General features: G+C 42.4%; 1 protein-coding gene across 2 annotated transcripts in view; it reads right to left on the bottom strand.

Moving 5' to 3' along the window:
- Window positions 1-24,037, bottom strand: part of RHOJ (ras homolog family member J) — a 61,591-nt gene extending 37,554 nt beyond the window's left edge. The window contains exon 1 of one of the 2 annotated variants that reach the window (XM_032996356.2): window positions 23,195-24,037. In XM_032996356.2, the coding sequence (XP_032852247.1) occupies window positions 23,195-23,372 (178 nt within the window). In that variant the 5' untranslated portion in view covers window positions 23,373-24,037. The remainder of the gene's footprint in view (window positions 1-23,194) is intronic. The other variant, XM_009969510.3, reaches the window with a different exon arrangement.
- Between the last annotated feature and the right edge of the window lie 1,753 nt (window positions 24,038-25,790).

Genomic DNA, 25,790 nt, shown 5'->3' with positions numbered 1-25,790 from the left:
TCTGGAATGTAATGGAGACTCTGTCTGCTGAGAGTAGTGAGGCTGAACTGTGCATGATGTGAGAACCAGCCAATGCCTCCACTGTATACAACATACTCAGGAAAATGGTTCTGTTGTACCCAGCTTTCCATATTTGATAAAAAAGACTGCATTGTCCTTTCCAGGCACAGCCTGAATGCAAATTCATAAATATGGTTAATATGGCTGTCTTCTTTCCACAAGTTGCTTACAGTCCCTACTTACTAAAATGTTAAGTCCTTAATTGAAATTCCACCTCCAGTGGAACAGTCCTCCATCAGCTGTCCCCGGGAAAACAGAGTGAATGATGACAGCAAAAGCATTGTGATGGGCTTTTCTATGCTCTCCTGGTGTTCTTTGAAAATTTTCCATTATTTTGGCTAAGAGGTCAGTGCTGCTCTGGAAACTCAGTTGTGCTTTTGATTTTCTATTATCAAGCAAAACATAACATCATTTAAAACAACTACCAAACCCAGAAACCAGCCCTTGGATAGCTTGGGAAGGGCCTGTTTTAATAATTTTTTTTTTTTTTCAGTGATTCTGTGACTCAAGCAGCACTGAGTTACCATATCCATCTGGCCATATATATTTAGATGTAAATTGTTTTTCACAGAGATTTACACATAATTTTACAGGAAGGGGTGGAAGCTGTTTTAGTTTACTTGTCTTTCTCTATCTCTCCTCCCTGTGTCTTTAGATTTAATTATTATCTTTTGTCCTTGTTCCTTTGACTTATAATCTTTAAGAGAGAGCAAATGCCTTTGGTGTTGCCCTAAGAAAGCTCTCAGCTCACACAACGTGGTTCTCTAAAGAGAATGCTGTGAGGATGAAAGATAATTTCAGGCATGTCCAGGAGGAGGGGTTGGGTAGAAACAGGGTCCCAGGAAGCCTCCTGACTGCATGTTTACCTGACAATTCAGGGCAAGGCATTGGAAAGAGGAAAATGGCAGTCGACAGGGAAAATGCAGATGGCAGATACCATCCCAGATGTGTTGACAGGTAAATCAGGGTCTAATATTCTGCACACATATAACATCTCATGAAGATATGAATGTCTGTTGTGTTTCCTCCTAAATAGGGCAAACCAGAATCTGTCATAGGATCTACCTAGGATCTGGTTAGACTCATATTTTGTTACTGTCCTCAGGGGACTCATTTGCATGAATAATTAGTATTCTAAAATGCCTGGTTTCTTATGAGGCACATATTTACACACACACACATACATTCACATACACATATAGAAAGACTTTCAGACAGACTTTGCTGATTTACAGCACTCTTTTCTCATGTTCACAAGCGTTGTTAACAATGCTTTCGGGTGCTCGTTACTGGCATTAACTTGTTGCTGTTACTGGCCTTAGTCACCTAGACACTTGCCATAAGTTGGATTTGCCCCCTTCTCTGACTGTGAGACTCCCTCGCTGCCTGAAGAGATCCACCTCACCCATGTTTGATTTTGATGGAGTTACTCCTGCATTCCACAATCTGAGGCAGGCAGTGACATTTTATATTTCTAAATTGTTTGGAAGGAGGAGGAGAAGGAGAGAGAAAGAAAACACAACAGCAGAGGGGGAGGAGGTAGGCAATACAGCAGACAATGTGGACTGTTTCCCAGCACCATTTAACGGCTGCTTTGAATGGCTGAGGAACACCAGAAGTTTTACAAAAGCAGAATATGTGTTTCAGTGTATAATTATGTGGTTACAGTGTAGTGATATGGATAATTATCACAGTTTTAAAAAGCCCTTTAATCCTCTCTCTCTTTTTTTTTTTTTTTTTTTTTTTTTTTCTATTACAGCTATTTCATGGATCAGAAAGTATTATCCACTACCAGATCTGGAAATTACTTGTTTTGTTTTGTTGTGGCTTTTTTTATATTTTATTTTGCATCAGTCCTTGCAGGTTGTCACTGTAAATTTGTTGAGAACAACCCACTGGCAAATAATACAGCTGAAGACCAAAATAGCTCTACACCAAATCCTGATGCACATACCGACCACAAATGCAACTGCAGTCCCAGGACAGGGAAATGCTGGCCCACGTGGCTACAGCTGTCAGGATCTGGCCCAGTGCACAGCATTTCTTTCAGTGAGTGGCAATCTCTCATCTGATCCATGTGGACATTTTGTGAAGAAAAGTCCTAAATTTCAAGCCTTGCAATTTGCACATATGTTCCTGCCACCCACCAGGGACTAGTAAGATTCCAGTTCGAACAGGCACTCTTGATTTTGTTTGCCTTGTACTAGGAGATATATGAGCATGCTTGTTTATGTGAGATTTGGGAGAACGAAGGCTAATTAAATCCCACCCTTCCAATAGGATATATATTTTTTCAACCCTGAAGCAAATTTTCGATGTCTGTGTGTTTTGGCTTTTTAACTCAATAACCTGCAGGCATCAACCACGTCAGTAAAGAAATGGAACGCTCATTATTACACTATTAGAAGGTTTAAAACCTAAAACCAGAGGCTATAACAACAGCAAATGGGATATCAAAGACATGCCCTTCTACTTGAGCCTCTCACTGAATTCAGGCTGGAGGGATGCTGTGAAGGTTGTTTTACTGTGCTTGTGCACTCTCCAACCATCACAGTATATTGAGGGTATAATGGCTTTTTTTTGGATGTTATTGTGGATTCTTATTCGACTAGATAAGCAGAACAAGACCAGATAAGATGACATTTGGAGGTAAAGAAGTGCTGTCGGGCCATGTGAATGAGCATTCGCTTCCTGCCCTGTATTGCTCTGAACAGTGGACCTGAAATGACTGTCACATGAATTTCACAGGGCAGTTTATTCTGTTTTACAACTGGCCCACAGATTACAGTATGCATTTTACCAAAAAAACGTATTCTAAACTTTGGTCAGTTGAAGGTCATTTAGGCTATTCTGTATGTATGAACTCCTTGAAAAAAAAAAGGTTCCCTTCTGCCCTCAGCTTCCTATTCTCTGCTTGTCACTGATCCCTCTGAACTGTTACCTTGCTGCTCTGCATCATGTTTTCCACACAGTCCCCAGCCTTGATATTTGCAATGCTGGAAGCTTTTTCCTACAGGCCTTATTTTCTAAACTTTCTATTATTTTTGTGACCTTCTGGGATACTTCCTATTTCAAGAACATTCTTTGGAAGACTGATTCGATACAGAGCAGAATAATTCCAACCCGGTCTTACCAGACAGGTGGTTCCACCCTGATACTCTAATAATTCAATTTAAATTTTTTTTAATCCTGCATTGTCCTTCCCCACGCTCACGCAGGTGCTGTGTGCAGCCCCAGCTTGCAGCCACGTGAGCGTGGTGCTTTCTCAGAGGTGTGCAGGTTGCAGACTCAGATGGGGAGTGCTGTTTCTGGACCAGTGAGGATGCTGCCACCAAAAGCAAAATGCCTCTGTCTGCCATTCAACTGTTTCTACATAAGCAACAGTTTTAAGGCTTTATCTGCACGTATATCCCCTGAAGGAAGTCTCCTGTATCCTGTACTGTCGGTTTCCTAGGAGGAAAAAAAAAATCTGCTTGGAGCAGATCCTTTGGGGGATTCAAAGTTCCCTCGAGGAATGGGGCCCTGAGCCAAAAGTGTCAGGTGCAGCTGATCCCAGTAAAGCTTGGGGCTTACAAAGGGCTGAGAGGGTTGAGGAGGCTGGAAGGATTTCTGGCTAGAAGCCAAGCCAAGGCAGGCTGGAGGCTTACAGCACTGTCCTATCTGCACTGATTTCTGTGATGTGTACCGGTTGCCGAGGTGTGCGGAGGGTGGCGGGGGTTTCGGTGGTTAAACACAAACTGCAGGTATGAAATCTGAATCACAGGAAGGAGACATACTTTTCAGCTGCTGAGCCTGGAGCCTCCAACATTGTGCATGATTTCTGTGTGCTCCAGACAAGTATACTGATTCTATCCTTTAAAAGGCAAGCCCTGGACAGCATTGCTGGTCGATATGGCTCACAATGCCCTGACACATGGTCTTTGCTCATCACAAGTGAAAAATGTGATTAGTGCTTAGGGTACTTCTAGAGTAAATATCAGCAAAAGTCCATGTACCTATGATTTTGAGACATGGCAGTGGTGTTTGAATATCTTTTAGTCCTAGTGAGAGAGGCTGTGCATCAAGGTACCGTTTCCCAGGGTTTGTTTCTAACCCTGCTGATGTTTTTTAGGAATTGCCATGTGGCCTCCTGAAACTTCCAGTGTTTAGATCTGATGAGATCAGTGGTAGTAGCCAGTGTCTGAGCCTACACAAAGGGTACAATGATGGATTACTACAAATGAGACTTGCTGGTAGAAAACAGCATAGGGATTTTACATAATCTGTTAAATACCAGGAATTAATTTGATTTTCACTTCTACCCCACCACTAAAAGAAACTTATATCTAAACCTTCAGCCCATGGTAGTCTTGGTGGGCAAATACATTATAATTTATGCAGAACCAAAGGAGGAAGATGATAATTTCCACTCCCTGTAGGCTGGCAAACAAAAAGATTTGGATTGCTTTAATAGGCCCTGATGAGACACAAAAACAGCATCGTTTCATCTGTGCCTGAGTGCTTCAGCACAAACACAACATTGAATTGATGGCAAAAGTGTGTGGCAGCAATTACTTCCATGAGAGTTTCTCTAGAAGGAAACACAAAAAATTCATTTAACTCCCTCACTCACCACTGTAAGTTAATTTGGACATGCTATATTCCCATCACAGTTATAAATTTAAAAATATGCACAGCCAGGGCTGTAGCTGAAGATAAACTGGATGGTGCAACTGATCAAAATGCACTCTAGAATATACTGGAGTATAGTTTACAAAAGGCTGCCTTTTAAATCTTATTCCTACAATCTATTTCTTTCTGGAACAAAATATGGTACTTCCAGCCTACAATATGAAGTGAGTCATAATATTGCCATTCTGCTCCCAGCACAATTGGAGCATACCTATGGTATGAAGTGGGAGAAATATTTGGCCAAGAAAAAAGCTCCAGAATTTTTTTATGTACTGTCAAGACATGCTTAATAAATGGAGAGTATTCTTTTCATATTGCGTAATTCAGACTTTCCTCATTCTGGGGTTGTTTCAGCAAAACACGCAAGCATGTGCTTATCTTGAATTAGTGTTTAAGCCCAGATGTCTGTAACATACTTATGGGAAGGACTTCCCTAAGGGTTGGGCTTCCTGACATGCATGGAGGCAAACATATGCTTACACCTGCTCGGGGGCTGGATGAAGTCTTGCAGGTAGATACGGAGGGTGAGTGCTAGTGGCAGAAAGCATATGAGGTTGCAATTGTCTGTGGCCCCTCATCCTGTATGTCTGTTGCTTCCCTCAGGATAGATTTTAGTGGTCTCCAACACTCGTGTGGTCACTGACTGTGAGAAATAGCCTGGAGAGGAGTAAACAGAAAGCCTGGCTACGCAGCTGGAGAGGCTTTGGGGCAGAGGATGAAATCCCCATCCTGGCCATGAAGAGATGCCAAAACAAAGAGAGAAGCAATCACGATGTATATGGCCATCTGGGAAGTGTTTTGGCAAATGAAACGGGGCTTAAACCTTGAACTCTTCCAGGTGAAAAATAAGGGCAGGAGCAACTTGTGTGCACATGGGATGGCAGGTGGGGCTGCTTGTGGGTAAAGCTCTGGTCCAACACAGATGATTTGGCCTTGATTCCTGCCCTGCAGCTGTGTGACCCTCCCCATGCCAGTGTTTCCCTCCATATAAAATGTGAGTATTGACACAAACCTGCTTTTCTATAAAACCCATGAGCTCTCATGTATTACTGTGCTTATACTAGAGACTGTTTATGGGTTGAACTTAATGTTTACTTAATATACCCTACTCCTTGATATTACATACTGTTACTATTACCTGCTGTGATGCCTGCTGCCCACAGGGCTTTAATGATCAAGATCTTCTAAAATAACAGTGGTTCATTTTATTTTTAAGCATTTGATAGTGTGCAATGAATTGTTTAACATTAGGCAGTTTATGCATTATTATGCTGTGGTCCTATATGAAGTGTGGCTTTTGACCAAGCAGCCCAGAAATCTCACTTGCTCTTGGTAATGAGAGCTCACAGAATCGGAGAACTGATGAACATTTGAACCCTCTGGAGTGTGAAATAATAATGGCCAGCTGGTGCCATTTCAGTGGGGAAAGCAGTGAGCAAATGGCAAAGATATGAGAATTAAATCTTGTTTATACTGCACCGTTGAGGACCACTAAGAAACTGGTTTGGATTGATTTTAAGAGGATTTCAGAGGTTTCTCAGAATCTCTGCCCTTTCAGGACAGCAGCCTTCCTCTGTACACTCAGGGTCTTTGGACTTTGAGTGTGGGAGCAGATTCTGGAAAACAGATGGATCAACCACTGCTGAGACCCTCTGGAGAAATTAAGATGAGAAAATTGTCAAGAAATGTATGCCCATGTATCTATTCAAACTCCTTTCCTTCAGTTAAAATGCTAAATTGTTACTGCTGTGTTCATAAGGCAGCTTGGGGTGTCTGAGCAGACTCCCTGTCTAACAAAGAGATTGATGAAGTCAGACACTTCACAGGATATACCTGGTCAATGACAGTTTGGTACTCGGAAAGCCAGCGCTAATCTGGGGGCTGGTTATGGAAAAAATATGTTTTCTTGTAATCGCAAGAAAACGCTGGAGGCAAGTTAATTTGATCCTACATATAATTTCATAATCATAAGTTTACTATTCGCTTTGTAATTCTTTAACAAGTTGAAGCAATACGTTCAAGAATAGTGTCAGGGTCATGCCCTTTTGAACAGTTCTTCAGCCTGTGTTGCTATGTATGCCTATGTTCACTCACTTCAAAAAAATCTCTTTCCTTACCCAAGGATATGTGGATGATGGCAAACTGCAGAGTTTTTCCTAGCAAATTTGCTTTCCTTCATAAACATTTTTCTCTGGAGTTTTTCCCACCCTTGTTCCTTCAGACATATTGATCTCCATAGGCTTGATTCTTCCTAGTTTAAGATCTGTTTTCTTTTAAGCCAGCTACATGTCTGGGAAATATACACTCTGGTGTTCCAAGAGGGCAGAGAGAGGTATTTCTAGAAATAGCAAGATGACAAACAAATAGATAGAAATTCTAGTCTTGGCTACCTTACTATAAACTCAGCCCATAGACCTTTTTTGTCAGAACTGAGGTTTCCCATCTGTCAATGGGTGGATATAAATCCCAGCGGATGTTGAAGAGACATCTGGAGTGTATCCATCGCACTCCCAGTGTCAGTGATCATCACCCAGTTACCATATATTTTTGCTGAGCTAAGAGAATTTGTGGTCTTCACTCCAAATGGGTGATTGCAAAAATTGTGATATGTCTAACATCTTCTTCTACAGCTACTAAGAGTCTCTGATACCAAGACTCCTGCTTAGCACTTGTGTTTCCATAGCCAAAGGTTTAATGAGCATCTAAATGAGCCATTTTATAAACTAATGGGGTGGGTGCTGAGGGATGGGCTTGCTGCTGTCCTGCAGAGAAGACCCTGATGGTTGGTCATGGAGGAATGGGGAAACTTAAGCAGCTCAGGAGGCTGCACAAGGGGATTTGAACCTCTTGGGAATCAAAATGAGGGGAGAAGATTTTCTAAGGAACCCAACATACTTATTTTCAAATTTAATTCAAATGAGGTCCCCAGCTCTACAAAGTAGCTTCAAAATCTCTGACCTGTTTTCTTAAGAGAGAGAAGATTTTTCCATTCTCTCCCATCTGGCCACAGCCCGAGGTGCCTAGGCAAGAGAGAAGAGTCTTCCAGCCAGCTACATTTTTTCTAACTCAGGAACAACTCTATTGTACAGTGTGAATGCCAGGGTCCAGGTTCCTCTTGGGCTTTGCACGCTTTTGAAGTTGGTGTTTATCTTGCCTGATCTGCCCTGACTTTCTGGTTCCTGTTACTGTTCTCTCCTGTTGTTGCTGGTGAACTCTGGCCCTTAACAGGATTATGGTGGAGTTGTTTTTTATAGGAGGTATATGGGAGTTTTTCCAATGCTGGAGTGCCAGGAGAAAAGCAGGGGCAGCACTTATTTGCTTTTCCACCCTGTTGTACCCCTCTTGTCTCCTGCTCCCTCTGCGCTGGGCGGTGTTTCATCAGCAGCTCTCCTTGTGCTTGCAGTTGCTCTTTGCCCACTATTTCACATTGAGACATGCAATAGCCAGGCCCCTGCCCCATGCTGAGGTGGCATATGTATTCCTCTGCTGATCAATGACTTTTTCTTCTGTGCATACTGTTAAAAAACATGGAGAGAAATAAAGCTCATTTGCTAGCCCCTGTAATTAACAGGGGTTGCATCTGTCAAATGGTGAGCGGCATTAGGACTGTTGTCTTTGTTTAGCAAAATGAAATCGTGCAAATGATTTGGAGGAAAATTCTCTGAAGTAGTAACTATAGGCACTTCTCTAACTGCTTATATAAATTAATATAGCAAAGAAAGAAATTTGGGAAAAAAAAAAATCCCCAAACATATGGCTTCTTTGTAACCTGATAAGTCTTTGACAAAAATAAATCCTGCAGTTATTAATTAGGAACATTTCCTTGCATCTCCTGCAAATGTGTAAGGGGAAAATTGATATTTCCTTCTTGAGAAATTATCTGCTGTGTGTCATAAATATCTTCATTCCGATTTCCTAGGAGCTCAGCAGTTTGCACAGAAATGTGTTAAGGAGATTATCTGCTTCTTTCACTTATTTTATTCATTTACTTGTTGGCCTTGTATTATATGCCATGCATTCATTTACTTCAAGAGTTTCCTGACTAGATTTGCTTGGCCCCAGCTCTGTGAGTCTTCCAAAACTAGATGAACCCAGCAATTTGTGAGGGCATAGCTAACCTTCAAAAGAATGGCCTAAAAATCTATTTCCTCATACTGAAAATCATCAGATGAAAAGCTATGTATTATGGCAATAGGCATAAATATTTACATCTAATAGAGACTATATCTAATTTTAGGTACCCACACCCACCATGCTCACTGGGAAATTAAACCAGTCTCTTTCAGGATATGCTTCCAGCTATTCTAAGGATGAAAATCCATTAGGCACTGTTGGTAGTGCCTTCTCATTACCTCTGATGGCTCTGTTTTTATTCTTGCCTGACAGCTCACAGCAGGAACACGTTAAAAAGGGTTGCCCATATAGGAAATCTGAAATTCAGTGGTCCTCAGAGACCCCAAATTAACTTCCTTAAGTCAGATGTAATTCATACTAAGACAGGATTTTGAGCCCTCTGCTGAGAAGCTCCTGGAAGGACAGACTGTTTTAGCTTCTGGCTGACGGAATGAATCCTTTCTATCAAATAGCAGCATATTGGTTTGTTAGCATGACAGATAATAGAAATGCAGCTATACAGGGAGAATCTGGAAAGTGACCCTACAGTAAATGATCTCAGAAGCTGCAATATAGATTGAGTTTCAAGTTCAAACTAATTGCACACAACCTAATTCCCCTCACTACAACAGTGCCCTTCCTAACTTAATGCAGCACGAGCTCCCAAACAGATCCTTTACTGTATATTTCCTCCATAATCTACAAGCAGCATCACTAGAATGTGGCCACAGACACTTCCCTCCACGTCCACTGAGCATCATGGCTGAAGTCCTTGTCCCAGTGTCACTGACTTTGGGGACCACTCACTGGAGCAAGATTGTGTCAAGCAGAGGGAAGATGTGCTTTGAAAACTTTAGAGAGCACTTGAGCTGACTTCCTTCTTCTGGAAATCAAACCTAGATGGTCTTATGAATTAGAAATGTGGATTTATTAGACTGTAATGTGATGACAAAAGTCATCAAAGGAGAAGAGGAGAAAAAACACACCCTAAAGGTAGCCTGTACCAGAGAGGTTAAAGACACAATGAGTGACGCTCAGTTCCAAGACTTTTTTTCTTCTCCTAAGCACTTGCCTGGTGCTATCATTAGGTTTTCCAAGGCTTGCAAGGATTGCCAACCTCTCCTTGCAACTGTTGTAGCTCTTCATATTGATAGTGCCTAAAATGACACCTGAGCTCATGCTATTTGAGGCATTTTCCTTAGAAATTTTCATCTCTGTTGCACAAACATTTCTGTTAGAGGAAATGGGAGTAAGTCTGCCTTTGCATAGTAATGATTACAGTACAATAACTGTAAAATGGATAATAACAGTAACCAACAAGAACTGGCCAGGGGGATGATAATTCAGCTTTGCGACAACTTCTGAGGTTTTACAATTTGTTTTCATTTTACAAAGGAATGAAAACAAAACCTTCAGATATTTTGTTTTCAATTTAAGTCTTTCTTGCTGCACTGTCAGAAATAACCAGAGGGCCCTGGACCTCAATAATTTGTCCTTCCAAGTATTTTAAAAATGCTCCAACTTTCATGAATCAGCATTTTCTCCTGGTGGGATAGTTTGTCAAAAATGCTCTGGCCAGAACTTTTGCTAACCCTAAAAGTTCAAAATCCTGAGTCATATCCCCCAAAACACAGTTGTTACGAATCACATGTTTCATGGGTTTTGGATTGTTTCTGGACTATCTTCTCTTAAATATACCTTTCCCCTCCATCGTTTAAGGATGTACATTTGTTTCCCACCCTTCTCCAATTATTTCATTTTCTTGGGCTTTTATTTGTTTCTCATGCAACTCCTTGGTTCTTTTGACCTTCCCTTTCTTACACACAAGAAGCAACACTGAGATAATGTTTTTATGGTATGCTGTGGCAGGGGTTTGCCAGGAAGGAGGTGGCTGCTGGATGGTCTCTGCCATGGATAGTGGTCACTGCAGGGTGGTCCCACGACCGTCCTGCAAAGCCCTGTCTGGCTGCTTGTTGGTTTTCACTCATATCAGATGGCATTTTCCACTGGGCAGAGCTGACATCTGTCAGAAGGCAAGAACATCTGCTCTCATGCCCTGGCCGGCTGCAGCCCTCGCCAGCTCGGCAGTGCTTGAGGAAATCAGAAGAGACACACGGTAATAATTATCACTCAGTGCTTGTGGGGCAGCTGCTATGTGTGCAATGTCTGTGGTTTAGTTTTGGATTCAGCTGTCTCAGAAATGGCTCTGCAGGACCCATATCTAGTTCTGGCCAGTTCCGTGTCCCATGCTGCACCCAGGCAAGCTTTGGGAAGACAAACTGTCTTTCTGTGACGTTTCAGGTGGGAACACCCTATAGTTTGAGAAAAAAAGCAATGTAGAAAATACATACCAAGAAAAGGAAATTCAGCTATTAATTTTGAAAGATGGAGGGAACTGAAGAAAGAAGATCGAGAGCTGGAAGGACTCAGTGTGATGGAAGGTACACAGTGTTCTCTAGTCACGCTGTCTTTGTATGAATTGTCTCATGCACCTCACCATGACACCCTGTGAATGCACTCAACCAGGGACAAGGTTCCCTTGTGTCCTCAGGAGTTTCTACCCTGCTGGGCGTAGTCTCAGAATACTGTTTTTCTTGCAAAATTGTCTCAAGACTTGTGTGGTGTTTTTTGGTGGTTTTTTTTTTTTTTTTTTTTTTTTTTTTTTTTTTTTAATTCTCTCATGTTCATGCGTTTAAATAGAGGGCAGGGGGAGAGAAACCCAGTTGGGAGCACCATATGGAGACAACACAAGTTATTCCTGTTCCACCATTTCCTTGGCATAGATTTTCTCTGTCAAACATTAATTCAGATTGGGGACCTCATTCTGCGTTCACACTCCCCGTTGCTTCTTCCTTCCTTGGAAGCATCAGGAGGGACTTATGGTATTGCTACAAGCAGCTCTTTACAGGAAAAGAAATAAATTGGGCAATATGCTTCAAATAATGGAAGAATGAATTATTTCACCATTTTAGCAGTTTCCCAGGAGGGAGAATAGAGGGAGAAAATGCACTTAACACTCTAAAATATTAAAATAACAAGAACCACAGCAACCTCACCCCTCTGGACTTGAACCAAACTGCATGGTTTAGGTAAATTCCCATCAGATCTCCAAGTGGCATACTCCATCAAAGAATATTACTGTTCATGGCAAAGGAAATTCTCCATATTAATGATATCATGTACTGGCTTAGCTAATTTGGAGTTCTTCCGTAAGGCTTGGTTTCTGGCAGATTAGCTGAACATTTTTTGGAATATGAACTCCTCTCTTAATGTTGAGTTTGATCCTGTTTTCATGGATGGTATTTGTGGAAAATTACTTTCTTAAAGATGTATTTCACATATATTTTTTAATGAGAGGTTTTACTCCCTTGTATTCCTAGAACAGGCTTAAAATATTCTAAGCAGTAACTAGAAGGCAAAGAGATGAAGGGAGTCGGACTTGATTTTTGAGATTTACTTGTTAGATACACAGAACAAAGCAAAGCAGCACTGTGAAGGTAAAATGTCTTTCCAAGAGCTTAAATAAGAGCATACAAGTGCCCTCCTAAATTTTGTTCATGCTTTTGCTGAAAGTTTTAGTGACAACCTTTCAGAGAACAAAAATGGGATTAAACTACAAAGAAATTACATGCAATTCTATAGTATCCTTTATGTTTTGATGTAGCTGAAAAGGTCTATGTGTAGTTATAACTACACAAAAATGTGCCCACATGGAGCCATTTGGGGAGTGGGATCATACAACCCAACCTGCCAATAGCAGCGCTCTCATGCAAGCTTGAATGAACAATGTGAAGTCCTGGGCATTAATTCCACAAGCCATTGCTTGATATATACAGCATAAAATAGAGGGTCCCAGGAGGCATTTTCAGCATGAGTTTGTTCCAGAGCTGAGATTCTCTGGTGGAAATGTCTCACCTTTTTTAATGAAAAATCAGGTCTCTGCTTTTCTGCTGCTCATGGACAGGGTGTCAAGCAACTGGGCCCCCCAAATTTGAAAAATACATTGACTCTATGCCTAGTTATTGGAGGAAAACACACTGAGGTAACCTAACCAGTTCCCAAACAGAGCTGGGGAGATTTCTCTGAAAACCAAGAGTGTCTGAGACGGGGAGGGTCTGGCCTTTGAGGACAGAGCTGCTCACAGCAGCTGGATGGCTGCCCACCCTGGAGCTGGAGCATGGGACAGTTTGTGAACTTAAAACACATTTTCCAACCTTATGGGATTTTCCTTATGGTCTGTTCTCAGCAAAGCAGCATTATTATTGTAAATAGATGCTCTTTTTGTCCCATCTCCCAGGGGATAAAAATTAAAGTTATGTTTGAACATGTATGTTTTCCCACTCATTGCTGAAGCTGTTCTTTTCCTTAAAGTCTGCAGAAAGCTGAGCATTAGCAGATACTGTTAATATCATTACTTCAAAGTTATAGCTGGAAGTCTGTGCCAGAGAGTCTTTAATAAGAGACGTGGCCTCTGTCCCCTCAGAATTGCAGGGGTTGGAAAGTAGCTTTAGTGAGTCATCTCAGGCATCTTCCTGCACTGTGGCAGGACCCTTCTGTCCAGCCCCTCTGCACAGTCCTCTTTAACTCTTTCACATGCTTAAGTGCTGGCTTCTGTGCTCATCACGGGGACTGCTATTTCTATGATAAACTTTCATACTGTCCTGCGCCAGGAGTGAGGATCCTGGGACAGTGCTGCGCTGCTCTTCTCCTGCTCCCAAGTCATCACCCTCCTGACTGTGCCTCCTGTGCCACTGTGCTTGGGAATATTTTTACAGCTGTCCAGCTCCCTCCTTTGGGAGCTGTTTTTTTGTTTGTTTTTTTTTTTTTTTTTTTTTTTTCCCAGTGCTTCTCCTGTCAGTGAATGGTTTTTCCAGCCTCCTCTTCCCATGAGGCTCGTTGGTGCATTTCATATTTATGGATTCATTGCTGTGCCAGTCCCCAAGGCAGAAAGGCAACCCTGGGGCAACCCTACTGGATTTGCTGATGCACTGGACCCACACTGAGTCTAGGGAACTGTGCTAGCTGAAATATCAGAGTCTTTCATGCCTTCTTCTTCCCTGGAATCCAAAACACACCACTGTGACTATGGGGACTAGCTGGGGATATTACTTCCCAGCCAGTGCCACAGGGTGCAGGTGGCACTGTGTCCCCCAGGACTCTTCCAAGCCATCTTGCCTGCTCTCATATGGTAACTTCCCATGCCCACAGTGATATCTGCTTAAGAACAGCTTTTTCTTGTGGTCATAAATCTACAAATATGTATGCTACAGAACTAATACTACAGAAAAACTATCACTGCATAATGAGATCTGCATCCATTTCAGCCAAAGGTGGTAGCAACCACAAGGTTGGATCATACCATTGGGTCCTCCCTACTGCTATGCTCACCTGGCTGTGTCCTCACTGCTGAGACATGATGGATGGTATTTGGGATTGAAGTGAGGTGTAATGGTTCATTCTTAGATCTGGGAGAGCTTTCCTGTCCACCTGGGTACATGGGAAAGTCATTGGCTGATGAATGGTGCTTGAGCATTTTAGCACATGTAGAAGTTGCACATAAGGTCTAGTCCCTGCTTTCAGCCAAGGCTGCTGGTAGGATGGCTTGTCTTGGGTGAGAGATTTCTGAGTTTGAAAGTGAATAATGCTTGGCATTATGTAGGGTAAATACACATATTTTTTTTAGTTTTCAGTTATTAAACATTATTTTAAAACCCATTTTCCTTGATTTTACTTGGGGAAAAAAGAGATATGAATACCAGCTCATAAACCCAGTCTAGAATTCATTCATTCAGTGTCTCTTGGGATAAAATTTGGGGTGACAATTCATAAGGCTTTCATTCTTCAGTAACTTACTCCCTGACTTAGCTGGAAGACCCATAGCTTGGGATACAAGAACAATATATCTGACAGGAGACTGGTGAGTGATCATTCTTAAAAGCAGACTAGAAATATAATAACTTGGATGTTTTTCATTGCAAAGATAAATAATAATTTGACAGGAGATGTCATTACTGTTTAATGACTTTGTCTGAACAGAACAATTGAAGGAAATATGTGTGCTCTTCCTCATCCCTTGCCATTTCCATGATGTCATTAGGTCTGGCCATGACAACTGGAAAGTTAGAACATAGGAAAGGCACTGACTGCAGGGCAAAATATACACAGCGATGCTTGATAACAACAATGTATCACTAGTACAGACAGCAAAGTATCAAGTTTTATTAAGAGAATAGAAAATGAGAAGGAAGTTTTAGTGAAGGCATTTTGCATTGTTTTAATTAGTGACTAAACCATTGTAAAGGTGACTTAGTAAAAGCACTGCCACATCCTGCAGAAATGAAGAAGTTTGTACATGTCTAGGAGTTTTGGTTGCTTGGACTTCTTTGCTAAGTTTTTGGGTTTTTTTCCTACATGTAGAGACTCTGCTGTTGAAAAGCATCTGCCTGGCTGTCAGTACCTGGTCTGGCACCACCTGTAAATGGTTTTGCCCCCTGGGGTGGATGGCTGGACACATGTACTGAGTCAATTATCGATTTTAAGATAGCGGATGTGATTGCTAGTTCAAGCTGTAGAGATTGTCCTGCAAGAGCCGGAGGCCACAGTTTCACTTTTGGTTTCCTCAGCTGATGTCACCTCCTGCAGTGTTATGCTGATTAAAAGGGGAGGGAAAGACCAAGACTATCTTGGAGTAGTGGAGTAGAAAAGGGTTATTTTCTCATCATTTCCACTGTTAACCCTTTTTGTGCTCCAGACAAATCCTTCCATGTGTCTTTGCAGCAGTCCACTGCTGCATAAGCAAAATTTCAAAATCTGTTTTCCCATTTATATATCAGAAGAATCATTTCAAATCATCAATTTCTACAGTACTGAGTATGAGAATGCTGGATTCGGCCAAACTCACAGCGCAGGTTGTCAGGTCTTAATCTCTGATGTAGCAGTGAGCAGATTTAAGAGAATGTGCTGTTCATCAGTCCACATTTAGGTCTTATCCTGGTCTCTAACAGAAGGTGGTGTCAGCTCACATTTTATTATATCTTGCAGAAGACTTTTCATTAGCTTACGCTGGTACTTAATCTCCCTGATGTCTGATTCAGCCTCCCTTTTTGCAAACCTTGTGAAAATTTTGTTGTCAGTAACTTCTGTCCAGTGTCAAGTTCCTTGGGTTAATCACATGCCATGCAAAGAAATATTTCTTTTTAAGCCATTTGACTTTCCCATCTTTCCAACTCATTCCTTCAGGACTGTGGTTGACCTCAAAAAAACCCCTCATCATTCTACATCTGAACCACCAATACACATTAAAATGGTCTAGCTCCTTGCTTAGTATTCTTTGTGTTTCCTATTGCCCTTCAAACACCACAAAGCTAATATGAAATAGTAGACAGAGGGCCTTAGGTGGAACTTATGGTGGATAAGCCTGGATAAAGTAACATGGCTGCTTCATCTACATCTCTAATTCCTGGCACTATCCTTCCTGATCTGCATTGTAGTTTGCTTATACTCTACATCTAGTTTTCAGACTGTAAATATTATTCATGGTGCAGTGTTGTCCCCTGCTGTGCTTGACGTACAAGGACATCCATTGAGTGCTGATACTGGATGAAGAATTCGGTTCTCTGAGTCGGGCTGCTGCAGCTTCTGGGCTGTCAGTTGAGTCCTGGGTGATCAGCAAGATGCTGGTGGGTATGGGAGGGATTGGTGCAGAGCTCTTCTGTGTCTCTTTGTAGCATAAAGCTTTTGTCAGTGTAAAATCAAACCAGGAATAGAAATAATACAAAGAGAAGTTGTATAACAGAGCCAGAGGTGAAGGTAGGAAGCAGCTCAGGTGCTGCAGGCTTCTCCCCAGCCACAGCTGCATTTCAATAGTGCCAGGGGACAACGGGGTTTTTGTCATCACAGCACTCAGAGCATTGCTGCAGAAACAATCTGCCCTGAGTAAATAGGATCACAAAGCAGCACACACCTCTGTGTCCATGGGCTTCAAGTGGATTGTGCACCCGCAGGACAATACAGGGATGTGTGTGAGGAAGAGAGATATGAGCGATAGTTATCTCAAGACTTCACATACCATAAAACACCTTCAGAAGGAAAAGGTCTTAAGACACTTGGGGATATATATGGTGCCTATTCCATCTGAATGTGGAATGACCAGGGTGATTCAGGCAAAAAGCACCTTTTCAGTATAAAGACTGTCTAGGCTTCCTGGAAGTGAAAAAGCCTGAGGATCACTAGATCTCTCCTGGCTTGTGAGACACAGGACAGAGTTAAAACTTCTGTGGGGAGCCTAAGAATTAGTGGTTGTGTAAAATTTATCTTCAGAAAAGCCAGCCATTAAAACCTTTGAATACCACTAGTAGATTTTTGTTGTGTCGTACCTTAAATGTTTTATTGAGATCCCTGGTTTGTTCTTTATGATTGGCAGACAAGTCATTTTAGCTCCTGAGAGGCAAAATGAACATATCTCTTCTGTGGCTCCTAGTCTAAAAAGCCAGATCTTAAAAGATTCAATGCTTTCTTGTCTCAGGGATAAAGTTCAAATCTGTACAATCAAAATTGGATGAACATTAAAAGGAAAAAAAAAAAAAAACCACCAGTGCAAACATCCATGCAAATAAACATCACAGCTCTCTTTCAATGCTATTTATAGCTCTTTCAGTTTAATGACCCCAAACATTGCATGAAGGGTTCCTCTAATGTGCTACCAAGGCTGTTTATAGGAGACAACTGTCTCAAGAATGTGGTAGTGTGAAGACTCCCACAGCAGCACCCATGCAGAACTTCAAATCTCCTTGGGCAGTCTCTTCATCTCTAATAAAGTTTCAGCAGGGGAGAGAAGTGATGGTATGGGGTTTAAGTCATTGCTTACACACCATGGCAAGCAGGGACGGGTTGAAATCAGTGTGCATTAGCAATCAGTTAAAAATAGCTAGCACATTAAAACTATGGACAGATGTGGTCTTGTGCCTGTAGTTGGAGAAATTTGGGATATTACAGCTCCCATCTGTTTTCTGCCATGTCTTGACTGGTGGTTCCTCCCCCATGGGGAGAGGCTGCAAGGCAAATACACTCTGTGCATGTCCTGTCGACGGTGTCAGGGTGGTCCCAGTCTCCCTCGGGTGCTCCTGCCTGCCCCAGGAGAGTGGCCAGCCATGGGCAGCCCCATGATCAGTGACAGCCCTCTTCCAACTGCCCTCTTTCATGTGAGGACATGAGGAACAGGGATTTGAGTCAGTGCTGTGGCATACAGGCAGGATATAATATCTTTATAGATTTGCACAGGTACAAGCTGACTGTTCTGGGCAAGAGCAGTGGTACCGCTCCCATGTTAATAATAATGCCAGAGCAGAAGACCCCCCCTTCCCTCATGGCTTGCCTGTCCAGCAAGGTTGGGATCACTGCTCTGCGAGACCAGTGAGTGCCCCAGCCCACTTCAGTGCACAGTCAGACAGATTAGATTGAATCATCACTCCAGAACAAAAAAATGTGTCTGCTAACAGTAATTAATGGCTGTCTTCTTCTATATTGCTTTTAATTTACAGAGTTTCAGTCATGGCTGAGCTATTCTGTATGCTATTCATTAGCTGATCACATGCCACTGCTAATTTTTTTCAAATGGATTCACTATTTATAAATGTTCACCGGTTTGTGCCGACATATGAGGGGAGGGAGTGACATATTTATGCCATCTACTTTATGTCTTTAGTGCAGATGTTCTGCAGTTCTCCTTTGGAGGGATTGACCTCTCCTGTTTACCAAAGATGCAACTTTGGATCCTAAAGCTATTTGTATGTACTGTGCCTGAACTAGACAGTTTAAGACTCATCATCCTTTTCTCCTTAGACTCCAACCATCTAATGAGTCCATTCACCTTTGTCTGTACAGTGGGCCTAGTTAGCTGCCTGTCATTGGTACTACTCCTCAATCACTGAGTTCTTTTACATTTAAAAAAGTAACTTTTAGAATAGAGTAGAATAGAATAGAATAGAATAGAATAGAATAGAATAGAATAGAATAGAATAGAATAGAATAGAATAGAATAGTTCCAGTTGGAGGGGACCTACAGTGATCATCTAGTCCAACTGCTTGACCACTTCAGGGCTGACCAAAAGTTAAGGAATATTATTAAGGGCATGGTCCAAATATCTCTTGAACACTGACAGGCTTGGGGCATTGACCACTGCTCTAGGAATCCTGAATATACATTTTACAGTGAATAAATCTTGTGCTAAAAATTGCTGGGTTTTTAGGGTTCATGAATATCAAAAAGGATGCTCAGTGGCTGCCTAAGTAACTAATGATACACATATCCCTTCTGTATTTCACAGATCAAGCCAGTTACTTTTGGTACTATTAAATCAACTCTGCTAGTAGTTGAATTGAATTTTTTTGTTGGTACAACCTCAGCCCTAATTAAACATTTATAACCTCACATAGCTAGACACAATACAAGTCACCCTGACTGGGAGACCTTTGCTCACGGAAAATCAGCATTTGATGTTCCAAAGATGGAATGGAACCAGCATGTTAAAGCATCTACTCATTATCCAAACAGTCCCTATTGTTACATTATTGCCAGGAATATCCTGTTTGTCACTGGGATAGCACTTGGATTCTCCTGACCTAGAAGCAGCCATTTACCTTGTGGCTAAACCCTTTCAGTGTGGGACTTGGAAATTCACCAAAGGTAAGGAAACCTGCTCAGGGCTCTGACCTCCAACAAAACCTCTTCAAAATGCCTTGAGAAATAACCGGACTCGTAAACCTCCACACATCCAACAAAAGAAACCATTTTCATATCCAAGTAACAAATTTGCCTTCCCCATCTGTCTGGCATTGCCTCTGACCCTACTCTACATCCATCACACCCCAACCCTGGCAACAGGCCCTGAACAAATTCATTTTTGTGGACTGTGGGTGAAATCTGTGGCAGAATATTACTAGTGTGGAGCTAATAACTGGTTTGGACTTTTGTACAGTGTGGCTGCATACATGGTGAAACACCAACAGCCCTTCGTCCCAGGCATTTGAGTTGTAAATGCTGCATGAGCTATGTGCAGGAATCCTGTCCCTTCCCTGGGTGAAATCCATCTAATGCCTTTGATTTTCTTAGAGACAGGTTGGGCCCAAATTTTATAAAGTGGTTTCAAGCCCTTTCATGTGAAAGGCACTGAATAAGTACTGTACAGATCTAATACTATTGGAGCTCAGCCCTTTGAAATGCTGGTTGCTTCCTCTGAGCCACACATGTCAGTATGTTCACCTGTTTCACTTGTGCCATGAAAACCTGCCCAGGGAAGGAATAAAAAGATGCAACGCAGCAGGGCGAGTAAATGTAACTGGTACAGTGGGTCCGTAAATGGTTAATGCCTTGGCCATGGCAATGGTGCATCTGGAGCTTTTCCCAATGTTGGGCTGGATAGCATCACTGTCTCTCCTGAGTTGCTGGAGTCACGGCAGTGAGAAACTGCTCTGAGATCACCACTGGAATCCTCAATTTTTAATGCTTCCCCCTCCCTACTTTTTCTATTAGAAAGAAGGAAATTGGTAAATGCCCTGGGACTCACAACCAGGTTGTGACCCGGTGAGGCAAGAGGAAGTGCTGGCTAACACACCACTGCTGGTAATAATGCCTGGGTGAAAAGCCTTCAATGGAAAGTGCAGTTTTGCAAAAATCTGCAGCAATTAATTGCTTTTGAGCATTTCCAGCACAGAAGAACTGAATCAGACAGTTTCAGCTTGTTTGGGAAAGTTGAAACTGTGGATTTTGGCAGGGGCAAGTGCAGGGGCAGACAAACCAGTTCCCTGGGGTAAATTCAAATGTGATTTTCCAGAGCCTCAAGCACCCTGCAGGATCTGCCCATGTGTGAGGGCTCCCTGTGTGTTGTGGTACCTGTGGTATCACCATGCCCGTGGTACAGCTGTGCCCATCTTACTGCCATGCCACCGCTCCTCCTGACCGTGGGCAGCCACGCAGACAGAGGTGGAAGGGGCTCTTGCAACAGAATATGCTAAAAACTGTAAGATTAGGAGTAAGGTTGCCTGAAGTGAGCTCTTTCCTCTCTCAATACCCACAGTATTTTAAATAGGTTATGTTATACTTTATGCCATGTAATATTTTTATGTTTTGTGAATGGGATTTTTTCCAGCACTCTGCTCTAGAAATAATTTCCACTGCTCAGTTCTGTGTGCAGTTTTGTGGTGAAGTTGGTTTAATAAATGATGGGATTTCTCAAAAAACTGAAATTCCATTTTTGATCCATGCTAGTTTTGACCACTGCTGCTAGACAGAGTTTGTCTCAGAATAGCATGTTAATATACAGAGCTATTTTTTCCCCTTATCTTTCTGAACTTTCTCACTGAAAACATTCTTAGTTTATATTTATATGCTATAATAGCTAAGAAGGCAAATAAGAATAGCTGGATATATTTTAGAGGTCTCTGTCTTCAATGTAGCTGAAAATGTAGGTTGATTTTAAAGTTCATGCATGCTACTTCTACCTGCCACTCTAAGGAAATAAGGATTATACAGCAACACACTTCATCTTTCCATCCTTCTCTCAGCCTTCCTCTTCCTCAGTAACTTTTGAGACCACTGGCAATTTCTACCACTTCTGTCAGAGAGGAAACAAAACCAAAGCAAGTCCCTGCGAGTCACCTGTGGATGGGTAGGGAAGAGAAACTCGGCATGGTGCCCCCAGCAAGTGCCAGCCTGCCTGGCTGGCACCAGCACCTATGTGTGTGCACACACGTGTGCCCCCACGCTCACGGCAAACCCACCCAGCCCACAGAACGATGCATACGTGGTCTGGTACTGGCTATTGTATGTTTTTTTTCCATATGCAGAGGCATTCGTAGGGCATGGGAAAGAGCGAAGGGCAGTGGGTGCTGGGACCGGTGTATTGCTGGGGAGCGAGGCTGTAAGGGACAAGCTGATCTCAGCTTATCATGGGAAAGCGGCTGTTGTTGCAATATAAGGCATAACTTCATGCAGCCAAGCTTCTTTACGGTTTTTGGCTCATGGAAGTACATATTTACAACATGCAATATTCTTTCTTGTATCTTGTCTGGGTAAAGGGTTTTTTTCTAAACTGGTCGTTTAATCTATCTGGTGGGAAGGGTAGAGGAAAGAGACCGTTGCGTGCATTAGAAGTGACGCTGCCCACTCTTGTGGAGGAAAAGGTCTTCACATCTCCATGGATCAGAATCTGCAATTACACAGCTTGCTTGTTTGGCCAGTTCATCTGCTAAACCTGACACGAAGCCAGAATGAAAACAGAGATTTTCCCATTACAGAATACCAAATCTATGATAAGCCACGCCATGAAAATTCAGTTTTTAAGGAGGTGGGGAGAAAATGAGGGAAACTCCAACTGCTGCTGAAAGATAAGCAATGAGTTTTGCAGTGCTTCTAGAATCTGTTTTTCAGGGATCACATAAACAACAACAACCATAAGCCAAAGGAGCAGTGAGAGAATAAAACCAGCAGAATCTGGGATAGGAGAATTTAAGCAAAAGTTTGAGCAACAGTTTTAGCCTGTCACACCAACTGCATGATAACTTTGGACACAGCTGGGTAAAGTAAGTTGTTGCTACAGAAAGAGGCCTGTGAATATTATACTGAATTTGTGGGTCTGTTTTGCACAGTGATGCAGTGGACTTCATCAATGATCTTGATTACGTTCATATTTTTTTTCTTATACTACAAATTCCCTCACTATAAAGTACTCAAACCAATCACCACTCTGCTTTCCCTTATATACTAATTTATAGTATTAAAATGTTTTTATAGATGGAGTAACAAATGTGTCTGAAAGGAGACATATTCTGACAGCACTGAAAGAGACTATGCTGGTTTTCTCAAAGATTACTCCTTAAATAGGTTACAAATATTGTAATTTATGCATAGTTTGCCATGAGGTACAAGATCACTGATAGCATATATTTTTATGTATATATATATGTAGTCTTCATCATAACTTCAGCCTGTGAAGTTCAGAAGTTCAGAATTTCAAAAACAAAGCAAGAATACAAATCGATGGAGGCTGAATTATATTTGTTGTCCCAAAACCCCAGTGGATTGAATTGCATCCCTAACGCTGCTTATTTGCCAAAACCAAAATAAAAATTGGAAGAAAACAAATTGGTTCTCTCAATAAATCCTGCATTGCCCCAATTGTATGAGCTACCATCTAAGCTACCTGGCTACCATCCAGGCCTGAACCACATTCCCGGACAAGAAGTAACCCATGCATCCCCTTTGAACCGTCCTCTCCTCCCCTTGATCTTCCTTTACCTCCCACCTGACCCTCCTGCAGCTCTCCATTAAATTTCTTTTAAAGCACTTTCTTACCTGCATAGTGATCAAACACAGTAGGGACATACTCCTCTGGGAAGGCATCATTGGCATAACTCATCAGCAGACAGGTTTTCCCAACTGCACCATCCCCAACCACCACGCATTTTAACATCTTCTTCGCGTTATTGCTGCTCCCGTCAGTGCAGTTGTCATCTTCTTCCTTGCAGTTCATTCTTGCTGCTGCTGCCGCTGCCGCTGCTCTTGCTGCTCCCAGGACTTCCAAGTGCACATGAAGGAAAAATGAAGTGCGATTGTATTGACTTTTCCTGAGTTTGGAGCAGGGAGGAGGGGGGGGCAGCAAATCTCAAACTCAGGAAATCATACTAATATTTCCAGGCTGTCACAGCCGCTTCTAACAATTACCAGATCAGTCAAGAGAATCATCGAGGTGAATAAATTAAATATACAGACAGGAATATCATAAAGAAGCGATCTGTCCTTTCTCGTTCGTCCGAGTCAGGAAATCTTCATCTTGCCCAGGAGTTCTCGGTATTTATTGCGACTTAAAAAATATCAGCAGCCTGCGGCTTTGATTCGTGCCTCCCTTCTTCCAGCTTGGCCACAGGAATCAGGGATTCCTGTTAAATCCACTCCATTTTCCATTTCATTTCTAACATGGAGGAGAGCCTGGAGGTTTTTAATGGAGTTTTTCCTTTCTTGCTCCAGCTTGCTGTGTGTCAGGAAATCATGGGTTTCCTGCTGAATTCCATATTAGGATCAGTGGGCTTGTGAAGGGCTGCAAACAATGGGAGCTCTGTGTGTATTTGTACTTTGGAGGAACTCTGCCAGGACATGGAGAAAGAAAAACACTAGAGGTCTCTCTGCAGAATGAAGTTTTTAGGCTTCCTGCTCCATCCCGCGCTCGAGCTGCTCTCCGGGCTGCCAACACTGAGACGGGCGAGGAGGATTTCGGAGAGGCTCTGAGAAACAGGGGTGTTGGACCTACACGGCCAGGCGGGGTACGAGGAGCCTGCAAGCTGTGCCTGTGTCTCAGGGTTGTCTGTTGTTCCCAGGCACAATCTCCTCTGATCTCAGGATAGGTATTTTCTTCATTTTGGGAGGGGAAGGGGGGGAGGTGGAAAAGCAGACAGGAGCTGTAGTGAGTAGGTAGAGTTTAATGTCAATTTTCTGTGTCTATAGCTCTTCAAAGAACTTTGTAGAAAGAATAAATAATTGATTTTTCAATTCAGGCACTCAGAAAGTTTCTCTTGCATTTCCCCTCATCCACCTAGAAAAATAAAAAAAGAGGGATTTTCCCCCTCCTAGTGTAAATATGTAAGCACAGACAGAGATAAAATGTATAATTGAGTCACAAGAATTACAAAATTAAACAAAAATAAATAAATAAATAAAAACACTGTATAGCAGTCTGTAGAAAACCAGCTTTGAACTGTATGATTCCTGCCCCCTCATCTGTTTTGTTCTGGTGTTTCATGTGCCTCCTAAGTCTTCTCTCCATTTCAATATATAACAGTCTATATGAACATGAAGGGTCAAACTGCCTGCTCCTTCCACAGGAAAAATTTTGCAATTTCCAGCAGAAACGAGCCAGACATTAACATAAACCCCAGTACAACAGCCCAGCACATCCCACTGGCTGCATTTCCCTTCCACGACACTCAAAGGCTTTGAAAGAGGGAAACAACCCCACACTGGGACTCTGCAGGGAAGCACACCGGTGCTAAATGCTTCCCCTGCCTTGCTCATGCCTGGTTAGAAAGAAATGCCCAAAAGCACACACAGGCTTGGAGCGATGCACACCTGGAAGCATGAGGACCAACACAACCTTAAAAAGGAACTGTCTTAGCCCCAAACTGCATGAGAAGAGACAAACAGAACCTTAATAAGGAATGTTCTTATCCCCACATTACATGTCCTTTAGGTTTTGCAGTGGAGGGGTGCAGCAGACCCACATGCTGTCTCCTCGACAGGCTAAGCTCCACGTCTGTCGGAGCTCTTCAGTGGTCTGTGTTCTCGACCAGCTCTGAACACGCTCCTGAAGAGGTGGTAGATGGAGAAAACATGCGAACAAGGTTGAACAAAATCTGTCTGTTTCCCTGGAGAGCCCCAGGGAGCTCTTTTTGTCGTCTCTAGTCAGGAGTCTTGGTCATTCAGTAATTTGTGCACCATGCCCTGTGTTCTTCATCTTCTTCATGTCCTCCTTCCTGTCGACAAAAGGGTTCTTTGTAGGCAGAGTTCGGCCCAGCATCGTACCTGCTGTCACCGGGCATCAGTGAAGGGTTTCCCACAGTTAGGAGTTCAGGTGGCATCCTCTTAGCTTCAAAACTACAGCCCAAGGCTGAGGTTTATCCAAGAAAACCTGTGAGCTCTGGGCACCCAAACCACCATTCTCCAAGCATTTACTCTGCTGATCATTTCCACCATCAGCAGCACAGCTGGGTCATCCTGAGGAGGCATCAAGTGTTACAAGGATTTATTCTTTAAGCTTCTTTCTATTTGCAGTTGAGGTCAAACTCCAAGCCTGTGCCTCTGTTTAGCTATTATATGCAGCCAAGTAGGTACCAGCACACTGACACCTTCTATGTCTTTGCTCACCAACATAGTGACCTTTTGGGTGAGTTTGCCAAAT

This window comes from Tyto alba, unplaced genomic scaffold (genome assembly GCF_018691265.1).
Source record: "Tyto alba isolate M040663 unplaced genomic scaffold, T.alba_DEE_v4.0 Super-Scaffold_29, whole genome shotgun sequence".
Lineage (NCBI taxonomy): Eukaryota > Metazoa > Chordata > Aves > Strigiformes > Tytonidae > Tyto > Tyto alba.
Note: the sequence above shows the minus strand (reverse complement) of the source record. Positions and strands in the feature narration are given on the sequence as shown.